The 17,176-nt window shown below is 42.6% G+C and overlaps 1 protein-coding gene across 1 annotated transcript in view; it reads right to left on the bottom strand.

Moving 5' to 3' along the window:
- Positions 1–17,176, bottom strand: part of me2 (malic enzyme 2, NAD(+)-dependent, mitochondrial) — a 108,250-nt gene that overhangs the window by 74,524 nt on the left and 16,550 nt on the right. Inside the window, exons 2-3 of the mRNA XM_072252193.1 lie at positions 8,562–8,684; positions 2,347–2,480 (exon numbers count right to left, since the gene is read on the bottom strand). Coding sequence (XP_072108294.1) covers positions 2,347–2,480; positions 8,562–8,669 — 242 coding nt within the window. The 5' untranslated portion in view covers positions 8,670–8,684. The remainder of the gene's footprint in view (positions 1–2,346; positions 2,481–8,561; positions 8,685–17,176) is intronic.

The raw sequence follows: 17,176 nt of genomic DNA, 5'->3' as shown, positions 1-17,176 counted from the left end.
ACAGGATGCACCTAAAAAAGTGCCCTGTGAGTGTAGAATGGGAGAATAAATGATTCCCTTGATCACCTGCACAAATGGGAGAATAAATCTGATTCCCTTGATCACCTGCACCTACACCTGAAGGACAGATTAGGATAATGGGCAAGAAAGTGGCAAATGAAATTCAATGTTGGAAAATACATGGTCATTCACTTTGGTAGTAGAAATACATGTGCGGGCTATTTTCTAAACAGAGAAAATCAAGTAATCTGAGATGCAGAGGGACTTGAGAGTCCTTGTGTAGAACACCCTAAAGATTAGGCGGCAAATACAATGTTAGCATTCATTTGAAGAGATCTAGAATACAAGCACAGGGTTGTGATGCTGAGGTTTTATAAGGCAATGATGAGGCCTCACCTTAAATATTGGGAACAGTTTTTGGCTTCTCATCTAAAAGATGTGCTGGCATTGGACAGGGTCCTGAGAAGGTTTACAAGGAGGAATCCAGAAACGAAAGGATTTTCATCAGAGGAATGTTTGATGGCTCTGGGTCTGTACTCGCTGGAATATAGAAGGATGAAGGGCATCCCATTGAAGTCTTTCGAATGTTGAAAGGCCTCAACAGAGTAGATGTGGAGAGGATGTTTCCCATGGTGGGGGAGTCTAGGACAAGAGGGCACAACCTCAGGATACAGGGGCATCCATTTAAAACAAAGATGTGGAGAAATTTCTTTAGCCGGGGGTGATGAATTTGTGGAATTTGTTACCACAGACAGCTGTGGAGGCCACGTCATTGGGAATATTTAAGACAGAGTTTGATAGGTTCTTGATTGGACACAATATCAAAGGTTACAGAGAGAAGGCCAGGGAGCTGGGCTGAGGAGGGGAAAACAGCATCAGCCATGATTGAATGGTGGAGCAGACTCAATGTACCAAATGGCCTAATTCTGCTCCTATGTCTCATGGTCTAAAATGAAATCTTCACTCAATGTCGGTGGTTTTGAAACAGGTACATTGTCACCAATTGCGTTATCCTACAGTGGCAGTAGAGGAGGCCATGGACCGACATGTCAGAATAGGAATGAGAAATAGAATCGAAATGGTAGCCATCAGGAAATTCTGCTTTTTGTAATGGTCGGAGTGAAGGTCCTTGACGAAGCCGTCTCCCAATCTACGTTGGGTCTCACCAACATACAGGAGACCACACCAGCAGCACTGGATACAGTAGATGACCCCAACAGACTTGCAGGTGAAGTGTCATCTCACCTGGAAGGACTGTTTGGGGCCCCCGAGGGAGGTGATGTAGGGACAGCTGTGGCACTTGTTCCATTTGCAATGACAAGTACCAGGTGAGAAATCAATGGGAGGGACAAGTGGACAAGGGAGTTGTGTAGGAAGCAATCCCTGCAGAAAGCGGAAAGTAGGGCGGTGAAGGGAAAGATGCTTTTGGTGGTGGAATCCAGACGGAGGCGGCAGAAGTTACAGAGAATTATGTGCCGGATGTGGAGGCTTATTGGGTGGCAAGTAAGGACAAAAGGAACCTGTTGTGGCAGGAGGATGGGGTGAAGACAGATGTGCACGAAATGGAAGAGATGCAGGTGAGGGCAACATTGATGGTGGAGGCAGCGAAAGAAGAACCTTTCTTTGAAGGAGGATGACATCTCAGTTGTTCTGGAATGAAAAGCAAGAATGAAACGGAGGAACTGAGAATGGCAGTTTTACAAATGACAGGGTGGGAAGGGATATGGACCAGATAGCTATGAGAGTCAGTGGATTTATAAAAGATATCAGTAGATAGACTGTCTCCATTTCTGGAGATCGAGAAGGGGGTGAGAGGTGTTTGAAATGGACCAAGTAAATTTCAGGGCAGTGGGAAATTGGGGGCTAAGTTGATGAAATTGACTAGCTCAGCATGGGTGCCAGAAGCAGCATAAATGTAGTGCAGGAAGAGCTGGGAAACAATGCTGGTGTGGGCTTGAAACTCAGACTGTTCCACATAGCTGAGGAAACAGCAAGAATAACCAGCAACCATGCGAGTGGCCAAAGAGACACTCTGGGTTTGAAGGAAGTGGGAAGGGCCAAATTGTTGAAGGTGGGGACGAGTTATTTTATTCTCTTTTAAACTTGTGTACTGGAAATGATATCACACAGTCTTGAATTATACATGTAAAATGAATCTACTGTAGACAAAAATAACTGTGTTATCTACTATGTAAACACAGGCATAGTCCAAGACCCTCCCTCAGTTCTACAATACCACTGATAGGTCAGAAGATACCTGAAGGGGTGAGTGGATAGTCAATGAGGTTTCCGTGTAATAGTACTCTGTAACTATGACTAATACATGAGGGAATAACTGAGCCTTACTTCGTCAGTGGGTTTCGAATTTTTTCCAAGTTCCTCTTAAAGCGCATTGCTTGAATATCTTGTGTTTCTATTTTAGGAGGCAGAAGCCCATGCAAGCCAAGGATCTGTCTTTCTTCCAAGGTGAATGCCATGCCCTAAAAACATATTGACAAGTGACTCAACAATGACAACCAAAGCACTGTAAGGTAAACACAGTTCTACATAGATGCATAATTCACATCCACACGATTCTTCTTCTAAACCTGTGAATAAAAGCAAAATAATTCTTCACTTATCCACACTTTCAGTAAGTTTCTTTTAAGAAACACTTAACATAAAATGACTGGCCAAAATACATCAACTTATGGTTTTGTAATTAACCAATTCTCTATCCGTACTATTTCCAAATCCCCATGTTCTGTAAATTTTGATAAGCTGCCACATTCCTCTTGCCAAGAGTCACTGTTACTCTCATATCCTGTCAAACTCACCTTGAGTACAGATACTCTATTGCCAACATCATTTTATGTACACACAATCAGTCTGTGCATATAAGCTAATCTTATGTATATACAGCTGCGCTCAGTTATGTTTTATAGAATTGCATCTATATTTATATTTATTGTGTTATTTATTCTCACTGTGTTTTTTTTTAAAATTCTGTATTGGATCCGGAGTAACAATCATTTTGTTCTCCTTTACACTTGTATCGTGAAGAATGACAATGAACAACCTTAACACGAGATTATTAAGCAAAGGCCTTTTGAAAGTCTGAATATGCCACTTCCCTTAGCTATTTTCCTGTTAGAATTTCTGGAACAAGATGGCAAGCATAACTCCAAAATCGGACAGAATCAAAATCCTTTTCAACTTAATTCTACAATAGACAATATGTGCAGGAGTAGGCCATTCAGCCCTCCAAGCCAGCACCACCATTCACTGTGATCATAGCTGATCATCCACAATCAGTACCCTGTTCCTGCCTTCTCCCCATATCCCTTCACTCCGTTATCTTTAAGAGCTCTATCTAACTCCTTTTTGAAAGAATCCAGAGAATTGGCCTCCACTGCCTTCTGAGACAGAGCATTCCACAGATCCACAACTCTCTGGGTGAAAAAGTTTTTCCTCAACTCCGTTCTAAATTGTCTACCCCTTATTCTTAAAACTGTAGCCTCTGGTTCTGGACTCCCCCAACATCGGGAACATGTTTCCTGCCTCTAGCATGTCCAATCCCTCAATAATTTTATATGTTTCAATCAGATCCCCTCTCATCCTTCTAAATTCCAGTGTATACAACCCCAGTCACTCCAATCTTTCAACATATGACAGCCCCGCCATCCTGGAAATTAACCTCGTGAACCTGTGCTGCACTCCCTCAATAGCTAGAATGTCCTTCCTCAAATCTGGAGAGCAAAACTGTACACAATATTCCAGGTGTGGTCTCACCAGGGCCCTGTACAACTGCAGAAAGACCTCTTTGCTCCCGTTGTTATGAAGGCCAGCATGCCATTAGCTTTCTTCACTGCCTGTTGTACCTGCATGCTTACTTTCAGTGACTGATGAATAAGGACACCTAGATCTCGTTGTACTTCCCCTTTTCCTAACTTGACACCATTCAGATAGTAATCTGCCTTCCTGTTCTTGCTACCAAAGTGGATAACCTCACATTTATCCACATTAAACTGCATCTGCCATGCATCTGCCCACTCACCCAACCTGTCCAAGTCACCCTGCATTCTCATAACATCCTCCTCACATTTCACACTGCCACCCAGCTTTGTGTCATCTGCAAATTTGCTAATGTTACTTTTAACCTCTTCATCTAAATCATTAATGTATATTGTAAATAGCTGCGGTCCCAGCACCGAGCCTTGCAGTACCCCACTAGTCACTGCCTGCCATTCTGAAAAGGACCCATTAATCCCTACTCTTTGTTTCCTGTCTGCCAACCAATTTTCTATCCATGTCAGTACCCTACCCCCAATACCATTTGCTCTAATTTTGCACACTAACCTCCTATGTGGGACCTTATCAAAGGCTTTCTGAAAGTCCAGGTACACTACATCCACTGGCTTTCCCATGTCCATTTTCATAGTTACATTCTCAAAAAATTCCAGAAGATTAGTCAAGCATGATTTCCCCTTCGTAAATCCATGCTGACTCGGACCTATCCTGCCACTGCCATCCAAATATGCCGCTATTTCATCTTTTATAATTGATTTCTAGAGCCACCTCCTTAAGTACCCTAGGATGCGGACCATCAGGCCCTGGGGACCTTCAGTCCCATCAGTTTACCCAACACCATTTTGTGCCTTATGCGAATTTCCTTCAGTTCCTTTGTTACCCTAGGTCCTCTGGCCACTATTACATCTGGGAGATTGTTTGTGTCTTCCCTAGTGAAGACAGATCCAAAGTACCTGTTCAGCTCATCTGCCATTTCCTTGTTCCCCACAATAATTTCACCTGTTTCTGTCTTCAAGGGCCCAATTTTGGTCTTAACTAATTTTTTCCTCTTCGCATACCTAAAGCTTTTACTATCCTCCTTTATATTTTTGGCTAGCTTAACTTCGTACCTCATCTTTTCCCCCCGTATTGCCTTTTTAGTTATCTTTTGTTGCTCCTTAAAAGTCTCCCAATCCCCTGGCTTCCCACTCATCCTTGCTATGTTATACTTCCTCTCTTTTAATTTTATACTGTCCTTGACTTCCCTCGTCATCCACAGTCGCCCCTTACTCCCCTTAGAACCTTTCTTCCTCTTTGGAATGAACTGATCCTGCACCTTCTGTATTATTCCCAGAAATACCTGCCATTGTTGTTCCACTGTCATCCCTACTAGGGTATCTTTCCAGTCAACTATTGCTAGCTCCTCCCTCATGGCTCCATAGTCCCCTTTGTTCAACTGTAATACTGACACTTCCGATCCTCCCTTCTCCCTCTCAAATTGTAGATTAAAACTTATCATATTATGGTCACTACCTCCTAATAGCTCCTTCACCTCGAGTTCCCTTATCAAATCTGGCTCATTACCCAACACTAAATCCAGAATTGCCTTCTCCCTGGTAGGCTCTAATACAAGCTGCTCTAAGAATCCATCTGAGGCTCTCCACAAACTCCCTTTCTCGGTGTCCAGTACCAACCTGATATTCCCAGTCTACGTGCATGTTAAAATCCCCCATAACAACCGCAGAATTACCTTTGCGACATGCCAATTTTAACTCGATTTAACTTGCACCCTATATCCAGGCTACTGTTTGGGGGCCTGTAGATAACTCCCATCAAGGTCTTTTTGCCCTTACAGTTTCTCGGTTCTATCCATACTGACTCTACATCTCCTGATTCTATGTCCCCCCTTGCAAGTGACTGAATTTCATTCCTCACCAACAGAGCCACCCCACCCCCCTCTGCCAACCTGTCTGTCCTTTCGATAGGATGTATACTCTGAATATTCATTTCCCAGCCCTGGTCCTCTAGCAGCCATGTATCTGTTATTCCCACAAAATCATACTTGCCAATTCCCAAATGAGCCTCAAGCTCATCCACTTTATTTCTTATACTCCGTGCATTCATATATAATACTTTTAATCCTTTTAAAGTAATACTTTTACTCCCCTCACCTTTCACATTAATTCCTATTGCACTTGCCCATACTCTTCGATCCCGTCCTGATCTTACTGCCCCTTTAACTGTTGTCTTTCTTATCTTTTCTTATTCTCTCATTCCCTTTAACTCCATTCTTATATTTCCAGTTCATCCCCTCCCCCCCACTACTTAGTTTACACACACCCGTGTAGCAGTGGCAAACCTGCCTGCCAGAACGCTGGTCCCTCGTCTGCTGAGGTGCAACCCGTCCCTTCTGTACAATTCATCCTTACCCCAAAACAGATCCCAGTGGTCCAAGAATCTAAATCCCTGCCTCCCGTACCAGCTCCTCAGCCACACATTCAGATCCCCTATCTCCTGTTCATGTCCTCTCCAGCACAAGGAACTGGAAGCAAACCCAAGATAACCACCCTGGAGGTCCTGCTTTTTAGCCTTCTTCCGAGTTCTCTAAAGTCACGCTGCAAAATGTCTCTCATCTTCTTCCCAACGTCATTTGTGCCAACATGCACCACCACCTCCGGCTGATCACCTTCTCCCTTGAGGATGCCCTGCAATCGGTCCGTGACGTCCTGGATCCTGGCACCAGGGAGGCAACACACCATCCTTAAATCTCGCCTGTTGCCACAGAAACCCCTATCTGTACCTCTCACTATGGTGTCCCCTACTACCACGGCTCTGCCTGACGTCTTGTCTCCTCGGCTTTATTTCAGCGCCAATTTTTGACACACAGACCTGTCCGCCTCTCAGACTGGCACCGTCTTCTGTCCAGACAGCTTCCAAGAGTGTGAACCTGTTTTCAATCTACATGTAGTCAATATTGATAGCACAATGCTGCCACATACTAAAGACAAAAATTGGCAACCAAAGGCAGATACACTTCAGAATCAACTTTATTATGAATGGCATATGACATGAAATTTGTTAACTTAGCAGCAGCAGTTCAATGTAATACATAATTTAGCAGAGAGAAAAAATAATAACAAAATAAACATAATAATAATAAATAAACAAGTAAATCAATTACATATATTGAATAGATTAAAAAAGCGTGCAAAAACAGAAATACTGTATATTAAAAAAAGTGAGGTAGTGTCCAAAGCTTCAATGTCCATTTAGGAATCGGATGGCAGAGGGGAAGAAGCTGTTCCTGAATCACTGAGTGTGTGCCTTCAGGCTTCTATACCTCCTACCTGATGGTAACAGTGAGAAAAGGGCATGCCCTGGGTGCTGGAGGTCCTTAATAATGGATGCTGCCTTTCTGAGTCACTTGTCAAATGTTATCCATTAAAATGGCAGATATGATGTTTATGCAGACTGATGCCACTTAGCTTAAATATTAATCTTTTTGAGAAACAACTTATACAGATCCAGATTAGTTATACTGAAGTTCAGCAAAAGAAATCCTCATCTCCAATGTGTATATAGATACAGATGCATGCCAGGACCACCAGACTCAAAAACAATTACTTTCCCCAAGCAGCATGGCTGTTCAACACTTCCACCCACTAATCTATGCCTCTGCACCAACCATCACTACTTTATCATTTCCTATCAAGTCACCTTCTGTACAGAGCATTACTTTCTTTAGAACATAGAAATCTACAGCACATTACAGGCCTTATGGCCCACAGTGTTGTGCCAACCATGTAACCTACTCTAGAAATTTCCCTAGCACTTAGCCTTTTATTTTTCTAAGCTCCAGGTTCCTATTTAAGAGGCTCCCATTATATCCACGTCTACCACCGCTGCTAGCAGTGCATTCCACGCATCGACCACTCTGTGTGAATAACTTACCCCTGATATCCCTTCGGTACCCATTTCCAAGCACCTTAAAACTATGCCCCCTCGTGTCAGCCATTTCAGCTCTGGGAAAAGCCTCTGGCTATCCACACGAAAAATGCCCTCATCATCTTATGCACCTCTATCAGGTCACCTCTCATCCTCCGTTGCTCCAAGGAGAAAAGGCCAAGTTCACTCAACCTATTCTCATAAGGTACGGCCTCCAATCCAGGTGACATCCTTGTAAATCTCCTCTTCACTCTCTCTATAGTATCCACATCCTTCCTGTAGTGAAGTGGCCAGAACTGAACACAGTAATTTACATACTAATCTAGAAAAATGAACACCTCTGAAACACTTCATGAATTTAATTTCTTGCTATTTAAACTCTACAATATGCACAAAGGGACAAATTGCATATTTAGTATCTTGAATTTGAAATTTAAAACTTGAGCCAAATTTATTGTGCAAACTTCCTCCTTTTGCAAATATAAATTTAAACCCCAAATTTAACTACTTTGTCTTCTTGGTTAAAATAATCGCTTCCTTGAGAGACCTCTGCACCTTCAACTTAGCATCAATTTGCCCTCCCGCCTCATCTCCGCAAAAATTTTCAATAAGTTATTGGTGCTATTCAAATTTAGATAAATACATTACCGTTGTGTTCAGTGACTATTTTGTTGGAATAAAGACAATACAATGAGAAAACAAAAATTGAGGCAAAGCACTCTTATCTTTTCTCTGAGGTCTGCACTTACTGCTTTGCAGCAAGCAACTAATCCCATCATTAGACAATATCCTGAAATATTTCAAGTAAAGGTTATGCCATTCTATGTTAAAGTAGTATGAAATATTACCTTGTTTGTTCTGGGACTGAGCATCAACGGTCTTCCCTTCTCCTTCGTGTGTACACAACGGTACAAGTACGCACATGGTCTTGCAGCTAATTTAATTCGGGACAACATCTTTCAAGATTGAATCTGCAGGAATTTAAAAAGTATGATCACCATTTTAGTGACTTGTGTATGTTATATTCTACAATTGGAAGAGTTTATGGAGTTGCGTTTTCCAGTAAACTATTCACACAAGGTTCAATATACATGGTGACAGATTTTTTTTAATGTGCTGATAGCAAGATGAACGAGAATATTTATCATTGTCATTTTGCAATAATTAGCAAGCTTTTGAAGTTGGAATTGTTCTCTTTTCCACAACCTACAATTTCTCCATCAATGCAGTTGAAGTAAATGCTTTGTTGACAGTCTTTTGAAAATGCCACTGTAAACCGATGTAGGCATTGGTTCAAGCTGACCAATCAGAAACAGGTTTACTGTCACTGACATATATAATGAAACTTTAAACACAAGAAATTCTGTTGATGCTGGAAACCGGGGGGGGGGGGGAGAGAGAGACACACACACACACAAAGTACTGAGGGAACTCAGCAGGTCAGGCAGTATCTATGGGGCAGCAATACACAAGACCATAGATGTAGGAACCAAATTAGGCCATTTCATCATGGCTGATCTAACTTTTCCTCTGAGCCCCAATCTCCTGCCTTCTCCCTGTTTCCCTTCATGCCCTGACCAATCAAGAATCTATCAACCTCTGCCTTAAATATACAGAAAGACTTGGCCTCCACAGCTGACTGTGGCAAAGAATTCCACAGAGTTCCACAAGAACAGCTCTCTATTCTGAGGCTGTGTTTTCTGGTCTTAGACTCTCCCACCATAGGAAACATCCTCTCCACATCCACTCTGCATCGACAGTTGTCGGTGCCTGGAGGTTTATGGCAGGGAGAGTTTCTCCATTCTGCCGCCTGCTATCGGGACTACCGGGAGTCGATCGGAACTTTTGAGACTTTTTTTTTTAACCGTGCCTCTACTTTCTCAGGAGTCTGCAGAGATTTGGCATTGCATCTAAAACTTCCATATGTGCAGTAGAGTGTATTGACACTGCATCGTGGCTAGGTATGGAAACACAAAAGCCTTTGAACAGAAAAAAAAATGGTGGATTCAGCCCAGTACATCATGCGTAAAGCCCTCCCAACCACTGAGCACATCTACATGAAACACTGTCGTAGGAAAGCGCATTCATCATCAGAGAGCCCCACCACCAGGCCATGCTCTCTTCTTGCTGCTGCCATCAGGAAGAAGGTACAAGAGCCTCAGGACCCACACTACCAGGTTCAAAAACAGGTTCAACCCCACAACCATCAGGCTCTTGGAGAGAAAAAAAAGAGGATAACTACACTCACGTCCCCATAATTGAAACACTCTCACAATCGATGATCTCACTTTAAGGATTTTTTATCATATTATCTCATGCTCTCATTATTTATTACCATTTATTTATATTTTCATTTGCACAGTTTGTCGTCTTCTGCACTCCGGTGATCTTTCATTGTTCTTGTTATAGTTAATATTCTACAGATTTGCTGAGTATGCCCACAGGAAAATGAATCTCAGGGTTGCATATGTTGACATTCTGTATATGTACTTTGATCCACACCAAGTTCAGCTCCTTCAGTTTCTCCAGCACTGAGCAACTCGCTGCTGGGATGGACCTGCAGTACTTTGGCTGATCCCGTAGAAGCCACTGCAATTAGATGCAATGCAATGCCATCTGTATATATGATTACAGTGTTGGCACGTGGCCAAGTGGTTAAGGCGTTCGTCTAGTGATCTGGAGGTCGCTAGTTCGAGCCTTGGCTGAGGCAGCGTGTTGTGTCCTTGAGCAAGGCACTTAACCACACATTGCTCTGCGACAACACCGGTGTCAAGCTGTATGGGTCTAATGCCCTTCCCTTGGACAACATCGGTGGCGTGGAGAGGGGAGACTTGCAGCATGGGCAACTGCTGGTCTTCCCTACAACCTTGCTGAGACCTGCGCCCTGGAAACCTTCCAAGGTGCAAAATCCATGGTCTCACGAGACTAACGGATGCCTACCTATATGATTACAACAGCAGAAAGACATACAATCACACACAAAAAAAATAGCCCAAGTCCCTGAGTGTCATGATGAAATGTACTGATCTGATATATTCGTACTTAATTTATTTGACCATTACATTTCTTTCATTAAAATCCTCCAGAATTAAAGAATCAAAGATACTTCATGGCTTAATCTCAACACAAAAGATGGCCAGCACTAAAATTCTGCTGCTGCTGTCAATGGAGTTTGGTAGAACAAAGAGCTGATATTCATTCCTGTTCCTGAACCTGGTTATGTAGATTCTGACATTATGCATGCAATTTTTAAAAAGTGCATAAAATGGCCCCAACATGCCTTCCATTGAACTTGGAACTTGAAAAGAATCTTAGCCCCAAATGTATTGGAAGATATTACAAGAAAAGTTAAACAAAACAGAAACTTAGACAAATCAAATGGTATAGCAAGAAAGATTAAGTTATAGTTTTGCACTCAAAAGCAGATTAATGCTTGGAAGCAGATCTCCATGATTACATTTCCAATTTCATCCACAAAAATACTCAAGTTTTATGTAACCATCAAATCCTGAACAATCCTGAATGTAATGTGACAAGATTTTTAGTTTGCCATACTGAGATATGGTCAAAACAGATTAATTGTTTTCACCTCAAAATGTTCACTGTTTCTCTTTCCACAGTTGCTGCCAAACCCGTTGAGCTTTTCCAGCATTTTCTGTTTCTTTTTTCAGATTTCTACTAGGTGCAGGAATATATCAGGTGCCCAGAGAGGAGTAGCACCTCTACTGAAGGGGCTTCTCATGATCATTCAGGAGTAGCTCACTCACCTTTGGTTCCCTCTGGACACTCAGCTCTCGCGTGTGCTCTAATTAGTTGCCTGCATGCAATGACAGCCACACCCACCCAGTGCAAAAGTGACATAGCTGTTTTGTAGCATGCGGACTAAGTGGATGAGATACAGTAAGATACAACGGCCAGAAAGACAGTTCTACAACACCCCGGAGCGCGAAGGGCATGACAAAGCACAGAATAAATGGTCATCCATTGCAACCAAGAAAAACTACAATTTGTGACATTTGTTCATGTCACTGGATCCAGACTTCTGAGGTTGAGAGTGTAGAAATGCCCCAGTGCAAGGCTTTTCACTGAAGAAAGTGAAGGAAGTGTGGTCCTGAAGGAAATAGCTACAGAGATTACAGAGGCATTAATGATGATCTTTCAAGAATCGATAGATTCTGGCATTGTACCAGATGACTGGAAAATTGCAAGTATTACTCTGCTATTTAAGAAGGGTGCAAGGCAGCAGAAAGGAAATTATAGACCCGTTAGCCTGACATCAGTGGTTGGGAAGTTGTTGGAATCGATTGCTAGGGATGAGATTACGGAGTATCTGGAGGCACAGGACAAAACAGGCCAAGGCCAGCATGGGTTCCTGAAAGGAAAATCCTGCCTGACAAACCTACTGCAATTCTTTGAGAAAATTACAAGCAGGGCAGACAAAGGAGATGCAGTAGATGTGGTGTACTTGGATTTTCAGAAGGCCTCTGACAAGGTGCCACACATGAGGCTGCTTAGCAAGATAAGAGCTCATGGAATTACAGGGAAGTTACGAGCATGGGTAGAGCATTGGCTGGTCGGCAGAAAACAGAGGGTGGGAATAAAAGGATCCTATTTTGGCTGGCTGCCGGTTTCCAGTGGAGTTCCACAGGGTTTGGTGTTGGGACCACTGCTTTTTACGATGTATGTCAATGATTTGGACTACGGTTGTTGTGTATGCGGCCGGGTTACACAACAAAACTACAAATAAAAACACTAGAGACTGGAGCTAAGTTAACAGGGCATTTTACTTACGGAACCCAAACTGAACACATATATACAGATCATTACACGCCCAATAGCTCGTGCTCAATACGATGTATTAGTAGAACATTAAGTAGTCCTATGTTACACAGTAGGTTATATGGTACACTCTTTTATTTTAATAGCGTATCAACTGTTATTTTTATTGTTTAGCATAGTGCCCCCAGTATGCGTACCCTTAACATACAAACACTTACCAATTATTTACTTAGTAACTTAATATCAAATTATAATATGGTAATGTAATAATAATAATTATAATAAATATAACTGAAGTCTCTGGAGGGGGTCTTCTCTGCTCCTCTGGGTAACGTCTATCAATAAACTACCCCAAAAACTGCCGTGAAGCATTGTCTTTTTAATCTTGAGTGCAAACCTTCTCTCTTCTGGTGCTCCTGCTCACTGATTGGGGTCAGTTGAAATCCTCTCAACCATGATGGGCCTCTTGTCTCCCAAACTGAATCCCGGGGGGTGGGCTGAGACATCAAAGCAGTGTTTGGCCAAGTGTGGCTGGCGCGATAGCGTGGCACTTAGCCTAACACTAATACAGCCCCAGTGGCCCGGGTTCAATTCCGACATGGTCTGTGAGGAGCTCGCTGTGACTGTGTGGGTTTCCTGAGTGCTCCAGTTTCCTCCCGCATTCCACAGACGTCCGGCCAGACAGAGTGGTGCAAGAAACAAAAAGCACCCGGTGAGCGGCAGTTCTGAGGGTGAAGACACCTTGTTAACGAGAGAGGTCGGAGGAGAATAGGCGGACTGGTTCGACCTGACAGGAAGGCGATGGTAACTCAAATATTCACCCGTTACAACAGTGGCGCGCAGAAGAGCATCTCTCAGCACACACCAGTGGATGGGCTACAGCAGCAAAAGACCACGAACGTTCACCTCGGTGGCCACGCTAATAGGTTAGTGTTTTTATTTATAGTTTTGTTGTGTAACCCAGCCACATACACAACACCAAACCCTGTGGAACTCCACTGGAAACCGGCAGCCAGCCAAAATAGGACCCTTTTATTTCCACCCTCTGTTTTCTGCCGACCAGCCAATGCTCCACCCACACGAGTAACTTCCCTGTAATTCCATGAGCTCTTATCTTGTTAAGCAGCCTCATGTGCGGCACCTTGTCAAAGGCCTTCTGAAAATCCAAGTACACCATGTCTACTGCATCTCCTTTGTCTGCCCTGCTTATAATTTCCTCAAAGAATTGCAGTAGGTTTGTCAGGCAGGATTTTCCTTTCAGGAAACCATGCTGGCCTTGGCCTATTTTGTCCTGTGCCTCCAGATACTCCGTAATCTCATCCCTAGCAATCGATTCCAACAGTCGTTTGTAGTCGTGTACAGAGATTACTGTTAAAACTGAGCCTGTATCCAACTTCATTTTCAGTCTCACGTCTACCACTTGTGGAGTGATCCTTATTACTCTTCGATCATCTGTCTCTTTCATGCTGTAAAGTTGCAGACAAGATAATTCACTTTCATCGGAGTCGTTTTCATCAGAACTGCCTTCCTTCATTTTGTGTACCTTGTTGTATTTTCCTTCCTGGGGTTTCTTGTTTCTCTGTATTTTGCCCTTTTCCTGCTGTTGACAAGCTTTGCATACTCTGCCAGTGTGGCCCTGTTTGCCACAGTTTCGGCATTCTTTGTCTTTAAACCAGCAGTCATCAGGGTCATGTGATCTGTTCCCACAACGGTAACATTTCTTTCCTTCATTTCTGTTCAGCATGTTCTCATAATGGTAACATTTCTTTCCTTCATTTCTGTTCAGTGTGTTCTCATAATGGTAACGTTTCTTTCCTTCATTTCTGTTCAGCATGTTCTCATAATGGTAACGTTTCTTTCCTTCATTTCTGTTCAGCATGTTCTCATAATGGTAACGTTTCTTTCCTTCATTTCTGTTCAGCATGTTCTCACAATGGTAACGTTTCTTTCCTTCGTTTCTGTTCAGCATGTTCTCATAACGGTAACGTTTCTTTCCTTCATTTCTGTTCAGCATGTTCTCATAACAGTAACATTTCTTTCCTTCGTTTCTGTTCAGCATGTTCTCATAACGGTAACATTTCTTTCCTTCATTTCTGTTCAGCATGTTTTCATAATGGTAACATTTCTTTCCTTCATTTCTGCTCAGTGACATTTTATTTGTAGCATATTCCAGAGATTTTTGAGCATCTCTGAGGCACCTCTCAATATCACCTCTAATGATATTGCAATGTTTCGCACTTTCTTGAATGTAAGGTCTTTTTCATACAGGAGCTTCTTCTGTGTGGTTTCACAGTGCATGCCACACACTAACCTGTCCCTTAATGCATCCGATAGACCAGCTCCAAATTGACAATATTCTGATAATTTGAACAATTCAGCACAATATTCAGAAATGTTTTCATTTTTGCTGATTCCGTTTATGGAATTTAAATCTTTCAGCAATGACCAGCAGTTTGGGGTTTAAGTGCTGTTGGAGAATGTCTACTATTTGCTTGAATATTTTGTCAGCTGGGTTTTCAGGGGCTAACAAGCTCCGTAGCAGGCCATATGTTTTCGCGCTCATTACACTAAGGCTACGTCCACACTAGACCAGATAATTTTTAAAACGCCAGTTTCGTGCAAAAAACGACAGGTGTCCACACTAGGTGTTTTTAAAAATACCTCTGTTCACATTAAAACGGATATTTGGGCGAATCTCCTCCTACTGGGCATGCGCAGGACACACAGAAAACAAGCGAAGAGGAAATGGTGTATTTGGTGCGCATTTGTCCAGTTACAGACTAGAAATTGCCAAACGAAAGACTTGGTGCGTTTGTCCAGAAACATTTCTTACAGCCATAGTCTCTTCACCGATGAAAGGGGTGACAGCTATAACTAAATGCAATAAGGCTTGTTACTGGGCAAAAGTGAAATTTGCTTGCCTTTACTTTTGCCATGTCTTTGTGTATTATTTTGCTGTATTTAACATGTGCAATAAAACGAGTTACTGGGCAAAAGTGACAATTGCACAAGCAATACATTAATAAAGCACCTTGTTAAATGTATAAAACATGTCTACATCAGTGTTATCTTGTATCTCCATATAATGTTACATTAGGATGTTACACATCTATTGTCAGATATTGTTGTGGTGTTGGAGGTTGCGTTCAAGAAAACAATGAAATGCCGCGCTGCCACCTCCATTTGTTCCAGCACGTCATAACAGCGGTTTAAAAAATAGATGGTTACCCTGTACACACTACACTGGATATTAGGCGTTTTCAGACTTATTCGCTCTGGAGAACGTTTCTGAAAATCTCCGTTTTCGGGGGAGGAAAATGGTGTTTCAGTGTGGACGGAGGGTCAAAATGAAGAGGAAAAAGCTTCAGTTACGGATTTATCTGGTCTAGTGTGGATGTAGCCTAAGTAAGACGCTGGCTCTCTTTTCTTCATTAACATATTTAGCATCGCAGTATAACTCTATTCTTTCAATATAACTTGCCCAGTCTTCAATGCCACTATCAAATGCTGTAATGGTTCCAATTAACGCTATTCTTGTTGTGTTAATTTATCCTTGTTATGTGAATTTAGCCCCAGTCCCTTGTTAATTTAATCCCAGTCCCTTGTTTTCTTTTTGACTCAGGTGACCTTTTTTTGCTAGCGTCGCGAGCGTGCTCTGGCTAGATGCGTGCGTTGCTCCTTTTTTTTTTAAATCTCCCTTCTGAGGCAGGCAGACCCTCAGCCCTGGGGTTCAGCGCCGGCTGTGGTCTCGCCTGGACGCGCCACAGCTCCGACTGTGTCTTTTGGTCTCCCTCTTTTCAGACTCGCGGCCTCATTCTGCTTCTTCTGAGTGCCGTTATCAATTAAAACACGACGTTCTGATACGATGCAGGTTCAGTAACCTCATCGCCATTTTTTTGTGTATGTGGCCAGGTTACACAACAAAACTATAAGTAAAAACACTAAAGACTGGAGCTAAGTTAACAGGGTTTTTTTACTTACGGACAAAATAATCTACAGATGCTGGGGTCAAAGCAACACTCACTGGAGGAACTCAGCAGGTCGGACAGCATCCGTGGAAACGATGAGTCGATGTTTCATAGAACCATAGAAACTACAGCACAGAAACAGGCCCTTTGGCCCTTCTTGGCTGTGCCGAACCATTTTCTGCCTAGTCCCACTGACCTGCACACGGACCATATCCCTCCATACACCTCCCATCCATGTATCTGTCCAATTTATTCTTAAATGTTAAAAAAAGAACCCGCATTTACCACCTCCTCTGGCAGCTCATTCCATACTCCCACCACTCTCTGTGTGAAGAAGCCCCCCTTAATGTTCCCTTTAAACTTTCCCCCCCTCACCCTTAACCCATGTCCTCTGGTTTTTTTCTCCCCTTGCCTCAGTGGAAAAAGCCTGCTTGCATTCACTCTATCTATACCCATCATAATTTTATATACCTCTATCAAATCTCCCCTCATTCTTCTACACTCCAGGGACTAAAGTCCTAACCTATTCAACCTTTCTCTGTAACTGAGTTTCTCAAGTCCCGGCAACATCCTTGTAAACCTTCTCTGCACTCTTTCAACCTTATTTATATCCTTCCTGTAATTTGGTGACCAAAACTGAACACAATACTCCAGATTCGGCCTCACCAATGCCTTATACAACCTCATAACAATATTCCAGCTCTTATACTCAATAC

This window comes from Mobula birostris, chromosome 3 (assembly GCF_030028105.1).
Source record: "Mobula birostris isolate sMobBir1 chromosome 3, sMobBir1.hap1, whole genome shotgun sequence".
In the NCBI taxonomy this organism is placed as follows: domain Eukaryota; kingdom Metazoa; phylum Chordata; class Chondrichthyes; order Myliobatiformes; family Myliobatidae; genus Mobula; species Mobula birostris.
Note: the sequence above shows the minus strand (reverse complement) of the source record. Positions and strands in the feature narration are given on the sequence as shown.